The 23,190-nt window shown below is 47.0% G+C and overlaps 15 protein-coding genes and 1 non-coding gene across 16 annotated transcripts; 9 read left to right on the top strand and 7 right to left on the bottom strand.

The window, feature by feature from the left end:
- Nucleotides 1–92: 92 nt before the first annotated feature.
- On the bottom strand, nt 93–1,010 carry KNAG0A06930 (reverse transcriptase family protein; the record flags this gene model as incomplete). Its single annotated transcript, XM_022611155.1, has 1 exon — nt 93–1,010. The coding sequence occupies one exon, from the start codon at nt 1,008–1,010 to the stop codon at nt 93–95; it is 918 nt and encodes a 305-aa protein (XP_022462592.1).
- A 374-nt stretch (nt 1,011–1,384) lies between these two features.
- Nucleotides 1,385–1,984, bottom strand: KNAG0A06925 (uncharacterized protein; the record flags this gene model as incomplete). The annotated part of the gene is made up of 1 exon (XM_022611154.1): nt 1,385–1,984. The coding sequence occupies one exon, from the start codon at nt 1,982–1,984 to the stop codon at nt 1,385–1,387; it is 600 nt and encodes a 199-aa protein (XP_022462591.1).
- Nucleotides 1,985–4,574: 2,590 nt separating this feature from the next.
- Nucleotides 4,575–4,648, top strand: KNAG0Atrna4N. Its single transcript has one exon. It is a non-coding gene; the product is annotated as a tRNA-Asn (tRNA).
- A 316-nt stretch (nt 4,649–4,964) lies between these two features.
- On the bottom strand, nt 4,965–6,824 carry RSC4 (Rsc4p; the record flags this gene model as incomplete). The annotated part of the gene is made up of 1 exon (XM_022611153.1): nt 4,965–6,824. The coding sequence occupies one exon, from the start codon at nt 6,822–6,824 to the stop codon at nt 4,965–4,967; it is 1,860 nt and encodes a 619-aa protein (XP_022462590.1).
- A 169-nt stretch (nt 6,825–6,993) lies between these two features.
- On the bottom strand, nt 6,994–7,578 carry MEH1 (Meh1p; the record flags this gene model as incomplete). Its single annotated transcript, XM_022611152.1, has 1 exon — nt 6,994–7,578. One exon carries the CDS (start codon nt 7,576–7,578, stop codon nt 6,994–6,996), a length of 585 nt encoding a protein of 194 aa, XP_022462589.1.
- Nucleotides 7,579–7,799: 221 nt separating this feature from the next.
- MRPL13 (mitochondrial 54S ribosomal protein mL50 MRPL13) lies at nt 7,800–8,552 on the top strand (the record flags this gene model as incomplete). Its single annotated transcript, XM_022611151.1, has 1 exon — nt 7,800–8,552. One exon carries the CDS (start codon nt 7,800–7,802, stop codon nt 8,550–8,552), a length of 753 nt encoding a protein of 250 aa, XP_022462588.1.
- Nucleotides 8,553–8,995: 443 nt separating this feature from the next.
- On the top strand, nt 8,996–10,357 carry KNAG0A06870 (uncharacterized protein; the record flags this gene model as incomplete). Its single annotated transcript, XM_022611150.1, has 1 exon — nt 8,996–10,357. The coding sequence occupies one exon, from the start codon at nt 8,996–8,998 to the stop codon at nt 10,355–10,357; it is 1,362 nt and encodes a 453-aa protein (XP_022462587.1).
- A 198-nt stretch (nt 10,358–10,555) lies between these two features.
- On the top strand, nt 10,556–11,659 carry ECM9 (Ecm9p; the record flags this gene model as incomplete). The annotated part of the gene is made up of 1 exon (XM_022611148.1): nt 10,556–11,659. One exon carries the CDS (start codon nt 10,556–10,558, stop codon nt 11,657–11,659), a length of 1,104 nt encoding a protein of 367 aa, XP_022462586.1.
- A 95-nt stretch (nt 11,660–11,754) lies between these two features.
- On the bottom strand, nt 11,755–13,101 carry OSH6 (oxysterol-binding protein OSH6; the record flags this gene model as incomplete). Its single annotated transcript, XM_022611147.1, has 1 exon — nt 11,755–13,101. The coding sequence occupies one exon, from the start codon at nt 13,099–13,101 to the stop codon at nt 11,755–11,757; it is 1,347 nt and encodes a 448-aa protein (XP_022462585.1).
- Nucleotides 13,102–13,672: 571 nt separating this feature from the next.
- Nucleotides 13,673–15,403, bottom strand: PAP1 (polynucleotide adenylyltransferase PAP1; the record flags this gene model as incomplete). The annotated part of the gene is made up of 1 exon (XM_022611146.1): nt 13,673–15,403. One exon carries the CDS (start codon nt 15,401–15,403, stop codon nt 13,673–13,675), a length of 1,731 nt encoding a protein of 576 aa, XP_022462584.1.
- A 317-nt stretch (nt 15,404–15,720) lies between these two features.
- VPS1 (dynamin-like GTPase VPS1) lies at nt 15,721–17,892 on the top strand (the record flags this gene model as incomplete). The annotated part of the gene is made up of 1 exon (XM_022611145.1): nt 15,721–17,892. One exon carries the CDS (start codon nt 15,721–15,723, stop codon nt 17,890–17,892), a length of 2,172 nt encoding a protein of 723 aa, XP_022462583.1.
- Nucleotides 17,893–18,210: 318 nt separating this feature from the next.
- Nucleotides 18,211–18,807, top strand: MET14 (adenylyl-sulfate kinase; the record flags this gene model as incomplete). Its single annotated transcript, XM_022611144.1, has 1 exon — nt 18,211–18,807. One exon carries the CDS (start codon nt 18,211–18,213, stop codon nt 18,805–18,807), a length of 597 nt encoding a protein of 198 aa, XP_022462582.1.
- Nucleotides 18,808–18,899: 92 nt separating this feature from the next.
- On the bottom strand, nt 18,900–19,718 carry DID4 (ESCRT-III subunit protein DID4; the record flags this gene model as incomplete). Its single annotated transcript, XM_022611143.1, has 2 exons — nt 18,900–19,556; nt 19,659–19,718. 2 exons carry the CDS (start codon nt 19,716–19,718, stop codon nt 18,900–18,902), a joined length of 717 nt encoding a protein of 238 aa, XP_022462581.1.
- Nucleotides 19,719–19,848: 130 nt separating this feature from the next.
- On the top strand, nt 19,849–20,592 carry KNAG0A06800 (PITH domain-containing protein; the record flags this gene model as incomplete). The annotated part of the gene is made up of 1 exon (XM_022611142.1): nt 19,849–20,592. The coding sequence occupies one exon, from the start codon at nt 19,849–19,851 to the stop codon at nt 20,590–20,592; it is 744 nt and encodes a 247-aa protein (XP_022462580.1).
- Nucleotides 20,593–20,675: 83 nt separating this feature from the next.
- Nucleotides 20,676–21,602, top strand: KNAG0A06790 (bZIP transcription factor; the record flags this gene model as incomplete). The annotated part of the gene is made up of 1 exon (XM_022611141.1): nt 20,676–21,602. The coding sequence occupies one exon, from the start codon at nt 20,676–20,678 to the stop codon at nt 21,600–21,602; it is 927 nt and encodes a 308-aa protein (XP_022462579.1).
- Nucleotides 21,603–21,777: 175 nt separating this feature from the next.
- Nucleotides 21,778–23,079, top strand: CUE2 (Cue2p; the record flags this gene model as incomplete). Its single annotated transcript, XM_022611130.1, has 1 exon — nt 21,778–23,079. The coding sequence occupies one exon, from the start codon at nt 21,778–21,780 to the stop codon at nt 23,077–23,079; it is 1,302 nt and encodes a 433-aa protein (XP_022462578.1).
- Nucleotides 23,080–23,190: the final 111 nt, after the last annotated feature.

Genomic DNA, 23,190 nt, shown 5'->3' with positions numbered 1-23,190 from the left:
TTGGTGAGGCCAAACGGCATCATTTTCCACACATACTGTCCATTATGAGTCACAAAGGCAGTTTTGTTTTGATCCTCTGGTTGTACCTCCACTTAATGGTAACCACTAACAAGATCCAGTTGACTGAAAACAGACGCATCAGATAGCATGTCAAAACATTCATCAATTCTCGGAATTGGGAATTTGCTCTTAATAGTAATATCGTTCAGCCCTCGGAAGTTGCAACACAACCTCCGAGTTCCGTCTTTCTTCTTTACGAATAGGACAGGGGCGGCAAACGGTGACGTGGATTCCTCGACACGACCAGCTTCCAGTAAATCATGCAGCTGTCGTTCGAGTTCTTCCTTCTCGGCGGGGCCCATACGATATGGACGGCGAGCTACTGGTGCGGAACCTGGGATCAGGTCCACCTTATGTTTCGTTTCACGTTGCTGGGTTGGTTTATTTGGTAAGGTATCCACAACAACCTCCTTAAACTCTTTCAGAATGTTTTGAGTTTCAATGTTGGATTGAGGGAGCCCCTTCGGATCTGCACTGCTAATCCAGAATAGTTGAACTTCCGTGTTTGGATTCTGCAGGTCTCTGCGAGCTTCCGCAGCGGAACAGATCTGGTAGTAGTCCTTCATGGTCGTGAGTTTGACATTGCGGCTAAGTTCCAACAAAACTACGTCCTTGAATTCTTCTTTGAAAGGGATACCTAGGAAACAATCGTGTGCTAAATTTTCAATTACCCACAACGCAAACTTAATCCGACGAGATGTCACAATACAATCCAATACGATCTGGCTCTTCACTTTCATCCGTGTACCGTTGGAAGCTTTCACCTGAGGTTTATTCTCCCAATGGTGCTCTGTATAATAAGCAGGGTCTAGGTTAGCTACACACCTACTGGATATATAGTTGGATGAAGCGCCTGTATTAAAGAAAGCCGAAAACTCCTCGTTACCCACCTGGACCTGTACACTAGGCAAAGGACCGATGATGGCATAATCGCGATCTTCTTCAATCATAGCATGAGCACCTAATGTCGGAATGAGGGCGCTGTGGACCTCATCCTATTGTGAACCACTGGATCTGTTGGACGTGTGTTGCTCATTCTCGCTGGTACTTTTGTTATTGTTGTTGAACCGGTTAGGGTTATTGTAGTAACCCTTGTTTCGGTTCTTATCTTTGTTTGAGAACCCGGTATTGTTTTTCCACTTGTTGGAGCACTGCACCTCGCGTTTGCGATGTTTTCTTCCTGGGACGTCTTCATCTTGAGATTGATTGCGTTTTCCATGCAAACTTTCGTCATCATGTTTTCACGATAATAGAACCTCATACATGAGCTCGCGGAAAGACAAAGTCGTATTGAAACGGTAAGCCCTTTGAATGGATATTGGGTTTAAAGCGAGGAAAACGTTTCTCGCCATCCTCTCAGACATGAACGTTTGGAAGAAGGTCTCATACTCTTCAAAAACTTCTTGCAAGCTTTCCAAGAGCGGATGGGAGTGAGAAGCATGTCACCAGTTCTTCTGACTTTATCAACCTTGTGGTCGTATGGCGCAGCCATACCTTGAATGATTTCCTCCACAGTCAACGCTTCTCTTTCTGCGTCAGTCTTGTTGTCAATGAACTGTTCGAACGTTTTCACTGCCATACCTTGGAAAGAATTCAATGCTATCATATACGGAGACAATGATAACACCTTGGCGGGTCCCTCAGCGATAGACTTGAACGTCGCCTTCCATTGTCTGAATTGCATTCCGTTGTCTTCCGCTCCACTGAAGGTGAAGTTTTTACGCAAATACGTTAGTCTTGTGTTCGCAATCGTGATAGGCGACTCAGCGGTTGTAGCTGGCGCAGCTGGTGCAGCTGTTACCACAGTTTGTTTCGGAGCAGTGACAGTTTGCTCAGGAGCCTTGGCGGTGTTTTCGGGAACAGCCACCATTTTCTTAGCAGCTTCTTTGCCCTGCCTGTACTCCTGTACTACCTTCTGAAACATTGCCAATAGTGCTGGGTCCACAGGAGTGATCGGAGCAGTGGCATTCTCAGCGGGGTTATTCTCTGCTGCTGACTGAGTATCGTTTACCTTTGTAGCAGACGTTGACTCTCCCTCGACCTCAGAAACTGCCGCAGGGGCGTCTCGTTAGCTGTTTCATCTGAATTAGACGACATTGTGGTAACAAAGTGGGGTGTAATTAAGTAATTTGTTCTCGGATCGTTACTGCGGAGCTACCAAATGTAAGAGCTAAAGTCGGTTGTGGTTTCTTAAAGTGTTTAAGGACTTTGATATTGTGTATTTACGCCGTATACGTAAAGTATTTAGTTATATCAGTTGTACTTGCTTGTCTAAGACAGGTTCCTTCCTTGCGTCCTGGATTTAGAGACGGTCTTGAAAGATGTCGGTGCAGCTACCTTGCGGCTTATATACGTTCCGGATAACGGGCCATCCGCATGTCTCGAGTTCGTATACTCACATGTCGGGTTTCTAATAGTTCTTAGTATTGTATTAGAAAGGGTAACGGGTCATGAGTTTATTCCCAAAGAGTGTTCCCAATTTACCCTCACAATAACGTTCTCAGTTCGATGTTAGTACATTCTTACTGTTAGCGTAAGACTCGGTTGTTGATGTGGACTAGGGTCAAACTAGGTTCTTAAACAATCTAGCTAATATTTAAGTATATACTCTAGTCTACCCGTTGGTTGTGCCTTGCTATGATTATTAGTTAATCAGTTATTCTTAGTAAATTCCCGTGGGTATTTCTTGGTTCATATTCAGAGAAGCTTCAAGGCCTGAGACAATCCTGCATGGCCTGGTTATATATGATTTGGAAGTATCTGTAGGGTGCACTTATTGAGCAATTCCCTTACCCGGGTTCGCAGTGTTCCGTGCCGTTGTATAGTTGGTGGCCAGTCAGCTATATTCGGGGACTCCCACAAATTATCCTAACACTCACAATATATTTATATTATCAAGACCGATCTGCTAATTTAGTGTAAAATGAAACTTGGAAATCTAAAAAGAATCAAGCTAAATATCTGGAATAACTGGGATGTTGGTTATATTTCGGTAATCTACTGAATGTAGGAAATAACAATGATAATGATAATATGATACCATCATAGGCATAAACAGTACGACAAGAATGATAACAGATTTTAATAAGAACATTATGAAAAGATGTAAAAGTATCATTATTGTCGTAACAGATTGCGAGATGGTAAAATTCCTCACATATAAAAAGGCTAGCTATACTAAATGAGCTGATCTTTCGTTACAGGGCAGAAGAGATCATAAAACCATATATCTAAATACTAGTATACACTCGAAGTCATATCCTCACTAAATCATCTTACTACGAAAAATAGACACGGCGAAAAAGACCTTATTCAACATAATTATCCATATCAGTGGAATTAATTGGTAAGCTCAATTACTTACAAAGTTGGGGGAGACTCAACTTTGAATTTGCATTTTAATAAGTTGCCCCATTACTGTTATCTCCACATCCAAAAGTGATTGAAGCCACAGAAAAAATTTCACGGTATTTTTTTGGAACAAGAACATTAGAAGTGATATTTAAACGAAGTGTTAACGAGGACTTAAACACAACTGTTTTATCTGATGTTTCATGCAACAAAAGATTTCATTTAAAATAACGGGTTGGTGCAGCGATCTGGCTAAGAAATAATTTTACTGGTCGCTGACGGGATTCATCATCACAAGGCAATAGGACTTCTATGAAAACTGCATCGGCTTCTTTAAACAGAACTATGTAGTGTACATAATACTATCTAGAGATATCTTCAAATATATTTTTCCAGTGAAAAATATCGTTGTGAAAATTCTCCATTTTCACGTGAGACAAAAATGTACTTATCTCCAGGAAGATTATAGGGTTTGGACCTATAATTTTTCCAACAAATTTCTTTTATGGTGTCTAATCGAATCTCCGGAAGGATTTTGCTAGGCGTTCGTTCCTCTGGTTCAAAACATTTTGTTCTAGCAGTAGTTCTTTTTAATAAAAATATGGAAGTTGATTTCTATAAACTAATTTTAGTTCTTACTGATGTAAGGTATAAATGTTCACGAAAATATCTTGTAAAACAGGCGCTAGTCTTATTACCACAGGTTTTCAAAAGGCTTTTAGGTAGTAAGTCTTGAACCCTGCAATGACATTATCGAGCTCTAAGACTTTGGAACCTTTTAGTCATTGTATAAATATAACTCTAAAGACATTGATTTACCTTTAATTAACAGATTAAGTTTAGTTTGCAGATAAAGAAAAAAGTTCAAATAGTACCTACTTCATTATAGTGTATTCGTTCACATGGAACCTAAAATTCTACTTTGCCTAGTGAAGATGGCCAGCATTCAGTGTACTCAGCAAAAAAACGCCTTAGTTACAAAAAAGACTTTGGAGTATGTAGTGAAACTCTGGAATAAAACTATTAGTGAAGGATTTTATACACAAAATAAATATATATATATATATATACATATGTATATAGACACATCGCTCTTTTGTACACAAATTTAATATAACAAAAATAAGAAAAACAACATTTTTTCAAAAAAGTATAAATTGTTAGACTTCGTGGCCAAGCTGGTTAAGGCGTGCGACTGTTAATCGCAAGATCGTGAGTTCAATCCTCACCGAGGTCGCTTATTTTTCTTTTTGAATTTCAGTTTATTATGTGTAACGCTACACTGATGAGTAGCGTTCCGGGCAAGCTGAGTTATCTTTTTAGTACTCAAAAACCGCTTTCAAATACTTTTTGATCCTTTGATTACTTTGGAACTTGTGTCTTAAAACTGTGGCCTTCAGTTCGAAATTTTTCACTTTTCAACAAGTGCCTGCTTGGTTGTTCAATTATCATTTCCTATTTATCTATTAAAAAATTACAAACTACCACTTGCTCCTATATAAATATACTACGAATAGTTATTGTTATACTGAATCTATCTCTTTTTCAAGCATTCACGGTAACACGTTGACCCAGATATTCACAGATTCTCCACCATGAGTAGTGTGTTGGCAATCAAATTTGATATGGTTAATTCCTTCATTCAAGATGATTTCATATTTGTCAGTGTTGTTACCGGAGGTACCGTTTGGATTTTGTGAGTTGTCCATTAAAGATGATGATATAGGTAATTGACTCTTCGCCGAGGGAATATTTTCGTTGTTTACCGTTAGATTACTCTTTGTCACAACATCATTCAGTTTGGTCACAACCGTTAAAAATGTCTGCATTGGTTGCACTGCAAAGGAGTAAGTATTTTCAGTTTGGTTCAAGCCTTTCATATTGAAATCGTACTGTGCCCAATCCTGTACACATGGTGGCCTTGAGCCCGGAAGCGGATTCATCGCCTGCTGATACATGCTACTAGCAGTGTATACAGAGATCTCGCCAATGACTTTGAATACCTTTTTCTCGGTGGAGTAACTATCAGAAGTAGGTTCCCTCTTTAAGGATTTGACGATATTGAAAATTGGCAAATCCGGTCTAGGCGTTTCCGTTGCCATTACATTTAGTTTTATCCTTTTGTTGGAATTAGGATTTCTCAGCTTACTGTTTGACGGCAACAGATAATCGTCTGGAAGCAAAGTTCTCGTGTAACCATTGCCTAGACCTTCAACATTACTTAGTTTAGCCTCCTCATCGTCTCGTTCCTGAACTTCTTCTTCTTCGTCGACTTTGACATTGTCACCGTCCTTCGTTTCTTCGGAAGTCGCAGTTGCTATTGGCTCATGTTTCGTTTCATCGTCATCATCATCATCATCATCTTCATCATCATCATTTGCTGTTATCGCACCTTTATGAGCAGGTTCCGTATCCGATGGATGCTCTTCCCCTGGGACATCTGCATCTATAGCTAATGCACGCTTACGCGCATTCCTACTGAATTCAAACTTGTTGTATTCTAGATCCAACTCACCGCGTTCCTGAGCTTCCTTTAATTCTGGGAAGAGTTTATCGTTGATCAGGACTTGCGTGAATTCCCATAGAAGTAAAGCACTTTCGTAAATCGGAGTCCCCTTATCGTTAAAGATCATTGCGTTGTCAAAAGTTAAGTACAGATCCAAAATGAAGTCGTAAAGAGTGGAATATTTCCCCTCATCCAGGTTTTTCTTTACAACATTCAATGCCATCGGTCTGTGAATAACCTCATAGTACTCAGCTAGTTCTTCCTCATCAACCCGATCCATAAATGGTTCACTTAGTTTATAGTCACGGCCATCTGTTTCATTGTACTTCAACACTTTCAATATCTCCGGCTCCCTAGCGTCTGCAATTCTTTGCCACACTTCTTGAAGCTTCGTTTTGATTTTGCCTGATATCATATAATCTTTACTTATATTTTTGGCTCTTAGCATCTCATATTTGATGTAATTGACCATCTGATAAGCATTTTTCACTATCAAGCTGTCATCCTCGTTGTACGCGTGACAATTCTTTGCCAAAAGTTCAATATCCAAAAGAAAGATCCTCGACCCACCTGCATACTCGTAATCCCTTGACATAATCTCCTTCAATGATATTGGCTGTTCAATCTTGTAGTAGTACTGCGGGTGGAATTTCCTGCTTGGTAGCTTAAAAAAGTCTTTGAACAGAACCCTATACTTATCCATCAAATTTTCCAAAGTATACGTAACGAAAAGATCAAACTTAGGAATCGACCAGTCTGGATCCCTGTAAAGTTCCGATTTGGGCCTCAACGCCTCATTGTATATCACTGGGGGGAAGTTATAATGTCTTGGATTTTTACCGGCCATGTACCGGGCCTGTTCGCCGGCGTTCGCGGAGTTTTCATCGTCCATATATGTGTGCGGCATAGCGTAACCTCAATGCGTCGCGAATCGTACCCGTTCGCTGTGTGGGGTCCCTCTACGTTCTGACCAAGAGTTTTCTCCCTCAGAAGTTGCATCCTTCTTCGCTTCCTTTGACGTGTTTTTATTTCTTTTTCGAGTTTTCCGTACAAAGTTACAATATCCATCTCAAATATCAGAATGCCATGGTCAGCTCCCCCGGCACTTGGACTTGCAATTGTTGTTCCAGTTCTGCCATCATCGTGTCGTACAGTTGTTCCAGGTGCCCCCTGGTTTCCTTTGTGATTGTGGATGGATCCAATGCGGTGAATTTGGGGTCTTGTGAGTCTTTGTCGCCCGCGCTGCTTGGGTTAGCAAACGGTCCATTTCCGGCAGCTGAACTTGCGTCCTGCGGTTCTTCCAATCCACTGCGATCGGTAGTGTCCTGTATACTGTTCTGGTTACTATTTTGGCCACCTCTCAGCGAATCTGAGCCTTCCGCTTGATCCAAATCGCCGCTTTGTACTACAATCCCGCTGTTGCTCACCATCGAGATGTCGATCAGCTTGTCGTTTGTCTGCGCAACAATGTCCTTCAGCTCGTTATCTCTCTGTCTCATCTGGAGCTCCTGCTCTCTCAGCTGGTCTTGCACTGAATCGTACCCGTCTTGAGGACCAGTGCTACCTGCAGCACCGTAACCGTTCTGACCGCCCCTTAACAAAGCCTCCTCGTCCGGGGAACCGGTCCTATTCTTAAAGCAACAACTCAGCACTGCTCCCATCTCTTGCTACGGTCTATCACAATGCGTTTCTGCCCTCAGCTGTGAATTAGGACTCAAGATGTTTTGTGCTCTCCGATAGCAACATCAGTTTGCGATTATCGTTAAATTTAGAGGTATTTACAAAATATCGAAAACAGTGCGTTCAGTTGCAGAGGAGTCACTGTATCTGAGCAGGTCACGGTGCTGCACCTTCATCTCGACAAAGATAAACGGTTACTGCGATGCTGAAGTACGGTAGTGTGAGTGGGAACACTGCCCGAGTGCGCTGGTTTGGCAGCTCGGCTACCAGACAGGACTTTATGTCCTGGTTCAGGCGGGCGAAGAAAGAGAAGGCATTGGCTAAAGAGCCAGTAAGAAGCACACAGGAAGTTATGAGCGATATAGAGTCCGGGAAAGCTATTAAGGGCGAAGCACAGATTGCTAAACTGGATCTGACCCGGGAAAATTTCATCGGGAAACGAGTTCGCAAAGTCCCACCACTCAAAGAGATTCCTTACAACCACTGGTTATCCGCAAAGAAGGTTACCAAGGAAAATGAACTAGATACAGTGTTGCTGGACGCATACAACAGTTCTGTAATCGGTGTTGGGGGTGCAAAAATTGACGCCGTGACAAACGCCGCATTCCAGTCTGCATTTTCTGACTTGGCGACAAAATTTAGATTTGTGAAGACCTTGCAATGTAAGACCGGTCATCCGATATCAGATTATTACTTGACTGTTTTAAGCACACCTTCGCAGTTCAAGGAGTACTATATGGAGGCTATTCTCTCCGGGAAATTAGCCAAATTCAACGAAAAGGAACCGAACGCCATCGAAATCAAAGCAGATACCTACAAGGCACCAAACATCCACGTAAACCAAGAGAAGACTGTTGGACAGCAGATGAGTAAGTTCAGTAAAATTCTACGTGAGGTAAAGGCGATGGAACGGGCCGCAACAGAGGAGGCTCTCGAAAGGGCCCGGAGATCGTGATGTTTTCCGCCTCATAAACGTCACACCACTGATTCCCCAGTCTCAACTCAATAGCTCTTATTCATAGATAGGCGCAGTGCCGCTAACTAATTACATGTACATACCAAAGTTCCTTATGACTGTCCTCTAACGACTCTGACGTCTTTTTTGATTTTTTAGTTTTGTGTCAATTAAGTGAAAAGGCACACTTTAGCGGCAAAGGAAGAGACTCTCATCACCTTTAGGCTCCATCAAACAGACCATTCAACATTGTTCCCAGGATGTGGCCAAAACTTAATAATTGGAGACTGCTAAAGCTATTTTTTTGGTTCAATTGGGGTCTTTGAGAGTGGTCAGCGGTACAGATTTTACCAAATTATGTTCGGAATACTCGGAACTTCAAAGAATACAGGAGGATATGACAAAAATGGGCTAGTTTGAACAGTCAAGAAACTACGATTACAATGCTCCAGTGTTTGGAGAGCAATTTTGAAAAGCAGGATAAACGATGCTCGGGTTGTGTTCGCGTCAATACCACCAAATTTGGTCCCGGGGATTATTCTGAGTGCATCGAGTGTGCATCAAATACATTACAAAACGTGTGTTTGGAGCAAGCATGTAAAAAGGGTGTACTATTTACTGACAGGGAAAAAGCATTCCCTGCCAATGGCAAAATTTTGATTTCGCTCAAAGATAGAGATGCTGGTCTTATACGGAGGGGTTTATTGCCCTCGGAAAGGACTGAATTCTTCAAAGCCGTTTTGAAGGTAAGTAAGGAAATTGAAAAAGATGGAGGATTTGTGCAAGCATGTGGGGCAAAAACGGTCCTTGATGGCAATGGAAACGACCTAGCTTTGCAACCAAAGGAACGCTGTAGAAAGAAGGAACCCATAACTCACTATGAAATCGAGACACAGACGGTTACTGCAACTACAACTGATGTTGAGACTGAATACAAAACAGAGTTTGATACGGAGACGGAAACAGAAACTGACCTTGTTTGGAAAACAAAGTACCGGACAGAGTACGAGACGGACCATATTATACATTTCAAGACTACTACGAAATACAAATATGACACGATCACAGTAACCGACACAGACTTCAAAGTCAGCACTAGGACAAGGTACAAACATGACGTGGACACGGTCACGGAGACCGAATTTGATGAATACACCAAGACTGTTCTTGTTGGCGAAGTAACAGAAACAGAGGTAGAGACGGAGACAGAAACTGAGTTTGACACAGTCTACAAAAAAGTGAAAAAGACTACAACTTCAACCGCTACAACGACAAAATGGAAATTGAAGTCAAACATCGTTACCACTACAACCACAACGACAAGGAGAAGGTTTTTTCCTCATTTTGTGTTCCGCACTACAACAATAACTGTACCAGGGATTGCGAATTTCGGTATCATGAAAACTGACGATAATGGCGGTTCTCATCTAGATAAAAGAGAACTAAGTAACATGACGAGAACAACAGATTCTCCATGCAGCATACTGCCAATATCAGTGACAAAAGTGCCGCAGTCAACTATAACACCGTATATGCAATACCAGGGGCCGAAAGAAAATACAAACGCAGCTGCAAAACTAAGCAATGATAAACCAATGCTATACAGTGTACTTTTTATGGTGGTCTGGTCCATCGTTGTTCTGTCAAGGTGGAGAAATGGCCAGACATTTGAGGAACTCCCCACGAACCAGCTTTTGGAGGACGACATTGCGTTGACGGAAATAGAATGCGAAACAATCTCCAAGTTTGTCCCCAGTGAAAGAAAGTCCTTTGCCAAGGAAATTATAGAATTGGGGGTCGACTGAGAGCACCTTTTAACATTCAAATATTGCTATCTATGTCGAATAGACGACTCTTAGTAATAGTTTTTAACTGAGAAAGAAAAAATAATAGGTAGGGCTTAAAATTTCTTATACTGATATATATTATAGATATATATATATATTTCAGGAAGATTCTCTCAAACATGCTGTTTGAAGGTACTTGTGTGCATCATTCACCAAATGGAGGGTCAAACATGCCAGTCTTTATACAAGGTACTGGTCCAAGAACCGTTGGAAGAGCAATACACCCTTTCTTTTGTACCTAATCGGCCTGATTTACCGAAGCATGATCTCTTTTTAACCATAAATGAACCGAACTGCCATGAAATAATCTGTTTTAAGAGCACCTGGTTAATGATATTCAGAGAAGCACACGACTATATTAACGATAAAATACTACATTCAAATACTAACAGCAATGGTACCGTAGATCAATTTCTTCTATACCAGATGACGATTGGGTTGTTGATGACGACCGCGGAAAACAAAATGAATCTGAATCTTCACAAGGGTGCGTTTTTCCGTTGTTTAACCTCAAGCGAGGAGGACCTCAAGTTTTTGCGGAGGGAAATAGCAGTGGTCAGTAGACTATTAACTTGCACAAACAATAAAATTAACAAGTCGTCTTCACTTTGGTGTTGGTACAGACAGCTTTTCGCCCTTTGGAATCGGTATCGCTTACCACTTGACCTATGGGACACTGATATATTTATGAGGTCCGGGTCTAAACACTTCTCCAATTACTACTGTTGGAATACATGTCGGTGGATATTTGACAATTTGACAGACTTCACAGTCAAAGAAAAGTTGTTCCATGAGACGAAACGTTTTGCGTTCCAGAATACGAGGGACAGCTCGTGTTGGCATGCATTAACATATATGGCTTGTCAACAGCAAACGAAGAACATATTTGCAATAAAGGATTACGAGACCTTGAATAAGGGAAGAGTAGAAGGCACTCCTGAAATCGTCTGGCTACCCGTTGAAATCTTGAAGCTTCAAAACGAGATAGTCAAGTTTATAGATACGTTTACGATAAGTGAATGGCCTGCGTATTTGTTTTTGCTAAGCATTGTCCAGGTGTTTTCCTTGCCCCACACTCTCTTCCATCCATGGATGAATGATGTATACAGGTTTGAGGAAGAAAACGGCATGATTCAGCTACAGTGGGGATTCTATAGTGTGATACCGAAAGCTCTTGAGGTTGACCTGTTGAAATACAGTATGGCAAGGCACATGGCCATGAAGAAAACATTCTTTATAAAATTGGGCGCACGAAGATAATATAATCTGGGCCCGACTTTCAAACCCCATACTTTATATCGAAGTTTTACATAATTTAAGCTCTCTGAAGTTGGCCATGCTTCCAAAAAGAAACATTAGTTTGCACCTGACAATTCTTTCTGTTGGATTTCGTGTTTTTCATAGGCAGGGATAGCAAATTTCTCTGTGAATTGCTGACCAGGTATAATTGGCGCGATCTCCAGGATGCTCCTAATCTGGTCCTCGTAGTTATTCCCTGTTGGCACATGCTTATATATATAATAGTCGAGGTCATGGCCTGGTCCAACTTTCCTGAACAGTTTCGGGTACCACTCAACGCCGTCCTCCACCCTTTTCTTCGCCAGTTGTCTCTGAGAATCCTCGATTTGAAACTTCTCATCCGTAGCGACTTTGTGGTCACGAACGGCAAGCGCATCTGTGACTTTCTTCCACAACTTCCGGGACTCGTATTGGCCTTGTTCGGACAAAGGCCGAACCTTTGGCCTTAAGGGGTGGTCGTTATGAGTGTCGAACAGAACCTCCTTCTTTGCAGATTTTGAACGCAAGTCCTTATAGTACATCACGTCGTTCCATTTACCGGTAATATCGTAGCATTCGTTGCCCTTGTCATCCTTGACCGTGCCGTGAATAGCATCGTAGGTCCCTGAGATGAAACCTTTTGTTTTGAAGTCAATGTCCGCCTCGTAATGCGAACTTTTGATAATCATGTGGTCTCCCAGCTCAAACCTCATCTTGCCAAACAGGATACCCCTTGCATACATATTTGGCTGCGTCAGAGTGTACTTTTCTGGCTTGTTTGTCTTTAGATCAATGATATCCAAGAACGTCAGCACGGTCTTCCCCTCCATCATGGCTGCGGAAGAATTACCCAAGAACTTGGACTTTGGTATCACGACACCATCAACCCTAATGTTCGACTCTGGAATCATGTAGAAATAAGCGGATTCCGGAGGGTGATGACTTGTCTGCTCAGCGATGTAGAAAGCCTGCTGCTTGTTTGGCAGATCCCAATATGCGGTGAAGTATTCTCCCAAAATTGGGTTCAAAGGTTTCTTCACGGCCTTTGGCGCGATATGCCAGCCTGCCATGTACCATTTAATGACTTTCATGAACCGTTGCAGCTGGTCCTTCTCCGCATGTGCATCCAGCAGAATTGACGGGAACTGCAACTGGTTAGTGACTCTCTCCAGCATCGACTTCTTTTCCAGAATGAAAGTGGGTAGCGTGATTCTTGATAAATCTGAGCCGGGTCTCAACTGCGAAATGATGTTCAGAAGGATATTCTGGCCGGACTCATCGTTTTCGTCAATATCATCAGTGTTTGCGGCCTCCATATCCTCCTCTGGAACTTTACTATGGATGGACGTTTTGGATTCCGCGGAAGTTGGATTGTAGGAGGACATCTTGCCCGCTACACCAGAAGCTAGTTTCTGTGCGGACATTTCGTCTTTTCAATTGTAGGGCGATAAAGTGTAGAAGAAACGAGTGGAAAGTCCAAAAATACAGATATACCGTGGACCGACAACAGTAGCAACGCAAAAATGAGCTGAATATTCAACTCTGAGTGTGCGAAGACTGAATAACTGTACAATTGAACTAACTGATTTCCACTGGACGTGTTTGCCAAAAGGATACTAACACGTTTCAAGGTACGGATTTCGGTATTTATTCGTAAAAAATTCTTGCTGCATTATTCAGAGAGGGGGAGATGTAAAGGGAACACTGATGAGGTGCAGAGGTGCAGAAGAAAAGGGTTTGGGGGGTGGATGAGGTGTTTATAGTAGAAGTTACACAGGTCTGAGGTCTCTTACCCAACTTTCGTCCTTTTTTCCTGATATATCGTGGTCGTCCAGAGGTTATAATGTAGTATATAATAAGCCTCTACTGCCCTCCCCAAAAAAAGGAGTATTACATAAATAAAGAGAGAGAGACAAAGAGAGATGGCTGCAATGGTTAACATTCACTCAGGAAAATACACTTCTATAAAGTAGATTCACTCAGAGAGATGCACCTCTATAGGGTAGATGTTGCTGTTTCTGGTCTGAGCTTTTTCGCAATGTCCGTTCTTGCTGGGGATGCCTCGAGTTCCCTCCTTTTCGACTTGCTCTTAGATTTACTTTTGACGGGTCTTACCTCGTCCTCTGTGTAGACGCCGTCCGGCAGGTCATACAGTTTCACGTAGCTTATCACGAGGGAGAACACGCTCGGGTCCTGGTACTCCTCGTTGAAGTTCCGGCAGAGGTTATAGAATTCTGTGCAGGGGACATGTATGTCAATCTTTTCGCGTTTCTTGTCGACGACGTTGACGTCGAGACCAACGTACATCGTTGTGAGGTGCATCTTGTCCATCTTCTGCAGGGACTCGTCGTTCTTATTATCGTCGTTGATTCGCGTGTACTGTGCCAAACGGTCCTCCGTGCGGTGCGAGCCGTAGTTCGCCAGTATTTGTTTGTCTCCATCCGCCGTGTCGAAACAGTAGTTGGACTCAAACGGTTTCACGTACGGGTGAGCCACTTTGATACCCTCTAGCGCCTCAAGTTTCATCACGAGCAGTCTTGCCTTTGATTCGACGAGCCCGCTCCACTTAAGATGCTGCTCATCTCCGCCCGTCTTCTCGCCATCATCGCCCGTGTGTTCCCTCGTCGATGCCGTGATGGTCAGGTAAAACTTGTACTTGTAGAAGAAGTCGTGTCTCTTGAACAGGTCGTTCCACGTCTTCTTGTTCGTGAAGATGTCGTTTGTGATCTGTATCCCCCTTTGAAGCTCCTGTAGGATGATACTCTTTGTTGACTCTGTGATGTTATGCGTTGCACACATCGATGGGTATGCAGGGGTGATGACGGGCATTCGGTGCGACCTGTCCTGCGCGTATATCTTTGGGTTCCACACACGGACCTGGAGTGGACCGTCCTCGATGGGTTTCAGTATCACCGGTTGCGGCCACTTCCAATCCGAGTATATCTTGAAGAACCGGTTTATGATGACTGCGCTACACGCGTTCGGGTACAGTTGGCAGATTCTCGCGACGAGCATGGCCCATGCGACCCCACCGGGGAACCCAAACACGTTCCCATAGACTGCTCTCCGCTGCGCCCATAGCTTGATCGCCCTCAGCGCGATCCTAAACACGATCGGTTTCGGGACGAGTTCCAAGATTTCATCCGTGACCCTTGTCCCGTTGAGTGCCCTGAGGTCCTTCTCGTCAAGGTTTCTCAGTAGGTTCTTGTCGCTCAGCGTGAGCGTCTTCGGCACCTGCGCAATATCTAGTTTCGCGCACAGCAGATCGATCGAGACGCCGCTGAACTTGATCTTGATGATGGGGACGAACGCATCGGGCACTGGAGCGATCTCGTCCAACTCGGGTCTCTCCCGCAGCAGCTTGTCAAACACGTCGAAGAAATCATCACGCGAAACATGCTTCGGTACAACGATCAGCGTGTCAATATCGGACCCTGGGCCGTGCACCCCGAGCCGGTACGACCCGAAAGTAAACACTTTCCCACCGCCATCCCTCGCCATCCCGTCGGACATGTTCCGCCGCTTCGACACAGTGTACACGAACTTCTCCGTCAGCGCCTGCAGCACCTCCAAAATCTTGACCCTGGTAGCCGTCTCCGCCTCGCTCTCAAACGAGTTCTCGCTCTTCAACTCCTGAATCAGCAGATCGTTCAGCTTGTTCTCTGGCGCGGTGGGGCCAACCACCGAAACGGGGCCCGTAATACCATAAACCTTCTGGTAATTCATTATTTTTACGCCCACCAAAAAAGTCACAGACACAGTCCAATCTATCTAGCACTCTCCAAAGACCGAATAGGACGCGTACACACCTCCAGCCAGCTCCATCTTCCCCCCATCTTCCCTCTTCCTCTTCTTCTTGAACTCGAAATCTTCGAGACTTTTCGCAAAACCTCTAAATCCGTAGAAAGTGACAATATCGAGAAATCTGGAAGTTTCAGATTCCAAATTTGAGTCGAAAGAGGGCGGAGCTGTCAGTGTTGGCCTGCATTGGTTCACTTGTGGGCGTAGACAGGGATAGGTATACCGGCACGCACACACACAGAATGGACGAGCATCTGATAGCGACTATCAACAAGCTGCAGGATGCGCTGGCGCCGCTCGGGGGCGGGTCGCAGTCGCCGATCGATTTGCCGCAGATTACTGTCGTCGGGTCGCAGTCGTCTGGGAAGTCCTCCGTGCTGGAGAACATTGTAGGGAGGGATTTCCTTCCTCGGGGGACCGGGATTGTTACGCGGAGGCCGCTTGTGCTGCAATTGATCAACAGACGGTCGCAGCAGACCCCCGCTGAACAGAAGAAATCCGATGCGGTGCGGGATCAACTGTTGGATCTGAACTTGAACGACGAGGATCAGAAGCAGAAGCAGAAGGGCGGTGATGAGCCGCAGCATGGCCAGTCCGAGGATAACACGGAGGAGTGGGGGGAATTTTTGCACTTGCCCGGGAAGAAGTTCTTCAACTTCGACGATATTAGGCAAGAGATTGTCAAGGAGACTGATAAAGTGACTGGTGCGAATTCCGGGATTTCTCCTGTCCCCATCAACCTGCGTATATACTCCCCTTACGTGCTGACTTTGACGTTGGTTGACTTGCCCGGGTTGACGAAAGTACCCGTTGGTGACCAACCCCCTGATATCGAGAAGCAGATTAAGGACATGCTGTTGAAGTACATTGCCAAGCCTAACGCGATCATTCTCTCCGTGAACGCGGCCAACACAGATTTGGCCAACAGTGACGGGTTGAAGTTGGCCAGAGAGGTGGACCCAGAGGGGACCAGGACCATCGGTGTGCTGACGAAAGTGGACCTGATGGACCAGGGGACGGACGTCATCGATATCTTGGCCGGTAGAGTGATCCCATTGCGGTACGGGTACATTCCCGTGATCAACAGAGGTCAGAAGGATATCGAGCGGAAGAAGACGATCAGACAGGCGCTGGAGGACGAGCGCAGGTTCTTTGAAAACCACCCATCGTACGGGTCGAAGGCTCACTACTGTGGTACGCCATACTTGGCGAAGAAACTGAACTCGATCCTGCTGCACCACATCAGACAGACTCTGCCCGAGATCAGAAACAAGATTGAGATGACGTTGAAGAAGTACCAGCAGGAGCTGTACAGTCTTGGGCCGGAGACGATGGACTCCGCGTCGTCCATTGTCCTGAGCATGATCACCGATTTCTCGAACGAGTACGCCGGTATCCTGGACGGTGAGGCAAGGGAACTGTCCAGTCAGGAGTTGTCCGGTGGTGCGAGAATCTCCTTTGTGTTCCACGAAGTGTTCAAGAACGGTGTCGATTCCTTGGACCCATTCGACCAAATCAAGGACTCGGACATCAGAACGATCATGTACAACAGTTCCGGTGCCGCACCCTCACTGTTTGTCGGGACAGAGGCCTTCGAGGTGTTGGTGAAGCAGCAGATCAGACGGTTCGAGGAGCCCGCTGTCCGGCTGATCAACTTGATCTTCGATGAACTTGTCAGGATACTGAAGCAGATCATCATACAGCCCAAGTACTCGAGGTACCCTGCGTTGAGGGAGGCGATTTCGAACCAGTTCATCGAGTTCTTGAAAGATGCGATGATCCCGACGCAAAACTTCGTCGTTGATATCATCAAGGCGGAACAGACGTACATCAACACGGCACACCCTGACTTGCTGAAGGGGTCGCAAGCAATGGCAATGATCCAAGAGAAACTGCATCCACCGGTGCAGGTTGCCGTGGACCCTAAGACGGGTAAACCGCTGCCCAACCAGCCCAGAACGTTGCAACCGCAGCAGGGCCAACATCAACAACCACAGGGCCAACAGCAAGGTATTCCCGAGGAGGGCAAGAACGGGTTCTTTGGTGGGTTCTTCACCTCTAAGAACAAGAAGAAATTGGCGTCGTTGGAGTCCCCACCACCCGTGCTGAAGGCTACGGGCCAGATGACGGAACGTGAGACGATGGAGACGGAGGTGATCAAGCTTTTGATCACGAGTTACTTTGGAATCGTGAAGCGGACCGTCGCTGACATCATCCCGAAGTCGATCATGCTGAAGCTGATCGTCAAGTCGAAGGCAGACATCCAGAAGACTTTGCTAGAGAAGCTGTACAGCACGCAGAAGGACGTCGAAGGCCTGACCCGCGAGAACGATATCACGATCCAGAGACGCAAGGAGTGCAAGAGAATGGTCGAGATCTTGAGACACGCGAGCGAGATCGTCTCCAGCGTCTAACGGGCAAGAGAGAGAGAGGCCCGCCACTACAACTATGTACCTGTGTATTGCTTATCAAACCACGATATACTACGCTACGTGAGGGTCCATTGCAACTCGCTCTTTGCGTTTCTTGTTGAACGTCTTGGTCGTTTTACACAGTTTTCGCTCGTTATTTGGAAGCCACAGTGAGAGGGCACCGCGCTGTTGAGAACTCTACTGTCAAACGGGCAGAGTATATAAGCAATTGAGTTGCGGGATCGGGACCATGACCTCCCGCGGGTACTGTGTAGTTGGCACACCCCTGCCCATCCGCTTCGATAACTGCTGCAACTAGAAATGGCTACTAACATCACTTGGCATGCGAACTTGTCGTACGACGAGCGTAAGGATTTGCGGAAACAGCACGGATGCACTGTGTGGCTGACTGGTCTGAGTGCCTCCGGGAAGAGCACTGTTGCGTGTGCGTTGGAGCAATTGCTGTTGCAGAAGGGTCTCTCCGCGTACCGTCTGGATGGGGACAACATCCGGTTTGGGTTGAACAAGGACCTTGGGTTTAGCGAGGCGGACCGGAACGAGAACATCCGGCGGATCAGCGAGGTGTCGAAGTTGTTTGCCGATTCGTGTACGATCTCGATCACCTCGTTTATCTCGCCGTACAAGGCGGACCGGAACCGGGCAAGACAACTTCATAAGGAGGCCGGGTTGAAGTTCATTGAGGTGTTTGTGGATGTTCCCTTAGAGGTTGCCGAGCAAAGGGACCCTAAGGGTCTGTACAAGAAGGCGCGGGAGGGCGTCATCAAGGAGTTCACGGGTATTTCTGCGCCGTACGAGGCACCCGAGAACGCTGAATTGCATCTGAGAACGGACCTCAAGAGTGTTGAGGAATGTGCCAGTATCATCTACGAGTACTTGCGGACTGAGAAGGTTATTTAAACCGGCACGGCAGACCATAGTCGGTCGTTATCTATTTAAACGGCATATACACATAAACTATTATATACACTGATGGTGACGCGCCCGCCCGTTCACTGTTTCTTCAATGAATCCAGACGGGCCTGTAGTTCGTCGTCTGGGTTAGTGGGCCCCGCCTCCGAGAGCATCTGCTGTTGCTGTTGTTGGGAGTCTGCTCCACCCTCAGCGAGCGGCTGTTGTACACCTTGGAGGGACCCCAATGGCCCGGCCCTGTTGCTGAGCTGTGCGTTGAGGTCCACCCCGATCTCGTCAAGGACTTTATTGACGATCTCTTCGGCCTCCTCGTCCTCATCGAGCTCGTCATCGGCCATGACTCCATCAACGGCCTCATCCATAAACTCCTGCCTTTGGTCCATAAGGTCGTTCTGTTTCTCGAACTCCATGGAGATCCGTTGCAACTGTGGTAAGTTCATAGACCTGTTCATCCCTGCCAACAGCCCTGACGCGTCACGCATGGACCGAGCCATCTGGTCCGTGCTCCTGACGGCCTGGATCCGCAACGAGATCGCCTGCAATTGAGTCTGCATGTTACTAAACCGCTGGATGTAGTTCTTCGTACGTACAAGATCCTTTGCCTTGATCCGTGCCGCACCAACTTGATTCTCCTTAGCGGCCTTCTTGATCTCTCTCACGAGCCGCGCCTCCTGTGCCTCCAACTTCTTCTTCTCCCTCTCTAGTTCCCTCTGTGTCCTATCGAGAGCTCTTTGGTTCTACTGGTGGGGTCAGTAACGGAGAAGCCAGTCTCAACATCACCACGTCTTGTTAGTAACTGTACGGGGGGGGGGGGGGACGGTACTGTACAGATAACATACTTTCTTGAGCCGTTCCTGAGGGGTGAGGCTCTTACCGAACGCCCACTCGAACATACCCATTGCTTGTGGTGGTGGGGGCGTGGTTGCGAGGTGTAGTAGCGAGGCGTGATCAGGACCCTGTTCTTGTTTGAATTAAAGCTGTGAATTATTCAACGGGGGCAAAGACAGAGAGACGGAGAGGACAACAAGGATGTCGCACAGTTGTGAACACGAACACACGCACGGTCACGGCGACCACGGTCACGAACACACGCCGCCAGCGGCCACGTACGCCACACAGTCGCTGTACCCGTACATCGACACCACAAAGGTCCGTATCCTGAACGGCTGTTCCGCGGGCCCCACCGACTCGGCACCCCTGCACAAGACCCTGTTGAAGCCACACTCGGAGCGGTTCGACACCACCCGCGCACTACAGAGCGACCAGGACGCACAGCTGATCGTACACCTCCCATTGCTTGGTCCCTGCAAGTTACAATCCGTGATTCTACGTTGTGCGCAGAGCGAGGAGGGGAGCACAGTGGGCTCGCCAAGATGTGTCAAGCTACTCAAGGATTGGAACAGACACTTGGATTTCGATACCGTGGGGCGCGCGCAGTGCCAATGGCAGTTTGAACAACCGAACGTGGGTGTCCCCGCTGAAGTCATCGCCTCCGCCGATCTTGGCGATGACTTCATGGAGCACCACATCCCCCGGAANAAGGGCAGCACTGTGTGCCAGCAGTCTGTGACGCTCTTCTTCGAGGACTGCTGGCCCCCGTCGACCCTCGCACGGGTCTACTACCTAGAGCTCCGCGGCGTGTTCCAAGGCGCACGCAGGACCGCGCAGCCGCTTGTCATCGGGGGCGTGTACGAGTCGGCCCCGAACCCACTGGACCACCAGGCCGCGGCGTCTTCCGCGACGGGCGTCGACCTGTCCGCTGCCCAGCGGTGAGCAGGCGGTGGCCCCGGCGCCGCACGTGACTTCTTGCAGAGAGCGAAAAGGAGTCGGGAGAAACGGAAAGGAAGAGAAGAACGATGAGACGGTGCTGTGGACGTGGCAGTGGGATAAGAGAGGAAGAGGACGAGCCAGCACAGACCTTGTTGGGAGCGGAGAGTGGAGAGCGGCTTGGCAGGATGGACAGGATGGACACACAGATGGATTTCTTTGAGGTGTTGAGGCAGAGACAGGATGCGGCCGGGGCCGTTGGTGGTGCCGGTCCTTTTGATGAGGCGGACGGGCAAGAGGAGTTGGCGAGTAGTTTGATGTATGTGTCGCCACCGCACAACGAGAAGTCGTTTGAGCAGATCGGGTTTGGTGTTGGTAACGGTGACGGGGGTGGCACTGGGTCGTTTGTGTTGACTCCCGAGAACTCGTCGGCGTCGCAGTCTGGGACTCACGATATTGATTCTGGTGGTGGTGCTGCTGCTAGTACCAGTGGTGGTGCGGGGCTCGACGAGAAGAAGAAGGCGCAGAATAGAGCTGCTCAGAAGGCGTACAGGGAGAGGAAAGAGGCCCGTATGAAGGATCTGGAGTATAAACTGAGAGAGAGTGAGTTACACAGAGAGAAACTGTACAGAGAGGTCGAGGAGTTGAGAAGGGCAAATTTCCAAATACAGACTACCAACAGACATTTATTACAGCAGTGTGAAAAGAAACAGAGAGAAGGTGCTGCGAATACAATGACCACGGTGCAACCGTCACAACAGAGGTACGTGTTCCCAACGGAGGGTCAGTGTTTTGAAAATATGGCCAGCTCGAAACAGAGCACAGCACAGGGGAGTGAGGGCATTCTATTGACGGTGCCCGACACGTGGGAGTACCTCCACAAACTGTCCCGGACTGTGGATTTCGATGTATCACAGGTGATGGACTCACTGAGAGGGCTGGAAGTTTGCAACGGGCAAGGTGCGTCGTACCTGAAGAAGAACGTCGACGAAATGGTCGCCAATGCAACAGTGTGATGGCTCCGCCCCACCAAGAACAAATATTCTTTATTCATTGTTTGACAGTATATTCCATGCGTCTGTATTATGTATATACCCTGCCCGTTTCGTAGTCCTGTCCAGTTCCAAATATGTATAAATATTCACACGCCATTGACGGTTGCGATGAGGCGCACGGTGGGCGCATGTGGGTATGACTAACGGCGTGCAGACTCTGCGGGAGATGTTCCCAGACACTCCGGAGGATGCGATCCGTGTTCGCCTGGAGAGTGCCAACGGTGACGTCGAGTTAGCCTGTTCCATGCTTCTGAGCGATGCGGACTCGACTTCGACGTCGACCTCCGCCCTGGCCACGCTGCTGGAGATGTTCCCACACATCGAGGGCGCCACGGTCAAGCGTGTATACGAGGCAAACGGCGGGTCAGAGGCAATGGACCGAGTTATCGCGAGTCTACTGGATAACGAGGCAGGCCGCAGTGCAGGAGGCGCTTGGAGGGCCGCTAACCTAGATATAGACACCATCTCACACTTCACGGACCTCGCGGATACGTTCCTCATTGGGGAGTGGTACCATGCACACCGCTCAAACACTCCTGTCACCATCATCGAGATCATCCATCGCGGGTACAAGAAGCGAGCAACACCATCACAACAGCCACAAACACAACAGCAGAGGGCGTCCCGTAGATTGGTCACTGCGGGGGGGAGGGTTCAAAGCGGGAACGGGTTTGCTCACAAGAGATCGTCGCCGTCATTGCAACCAAACCGTCGTGCTATCAGCTCGCCGTTTACAACTCGAGACACTTTGGGGGGTAACTTTGTGTATGCACCGGACGCACAAGAGGTCGTGCAATTGGATGCAGCGGTCGAGGCAGACGATACCTACCACAGTATCAACCCGGTGTTCGTCAAAGAATGCATCGTTTACTATAACGGTAACGTCCAGCGCGCAACAGAACTGTTCGACTACTTGGCCAAGAGAGACGCCATCAAGTACACTTTCTTCCACTACTTCGACGACGAAGACGGCATCAAGAGCGGGCCCAGCTTCGTTTCGAACAAAGGTACGGGCAGAACCATCACTATACCGAATAAACAACACGGGCAACCCCGGCAAATCAGATACAACCGTAGTCAGACCAGTACAGTGACCTCGGGAGGCTCAGGGAACGACGCGCAACTGGCTCAATTGTTCACAGCTTTCAAGCTCGATTTCCACGGGTACCAACCACAGACGGCCGTCTCGGTGCTCAGAGTCGCGTTGCGCCGCTGGTGGGACGCAGAGATCGAGGAGAGAGAATTACACGCTAAGAGACTCCATGCAACAAACGTCATGTACATGGAAAAACTCACAGTCGTCACAGGCAGGGGTATCCATTCGATCAACGGGAAATCCAAAGTGAAAATCCAAGTGAAGCGCTTCCTACAAGAAAACGCGTACGTTTTCTGGGAGGAACAGTCCTACTTTCTCGTGATCGGCAAGAAGACCCGCTAGCGCATACGACGGAACTGGGTGTGGGACCCCCCCGTGCGACTTTGCTCATCGCGACGATTCTTCGCGACGAATTGAAATATTTTAAGAATATTTTCGAAACGTAAACATTGC

The sequence above is a fragment of the Huiozyma naganishii genome, chromosome 1 (genome assembly GCF_000348985.1).
Source record: "Huiozyma naganishii CBS 8797 chromosome 1, complete genome".
NCBI lineage: Eukaryota > Fungi > Ascomycota > Saccharomycetes > Saccharomycetales > Saccharomycetaceae > Huiozyma > Huiozyma naganishii.
This window is presented reverse-complemented; position numbering and strand designations above follow the sequence as displayed.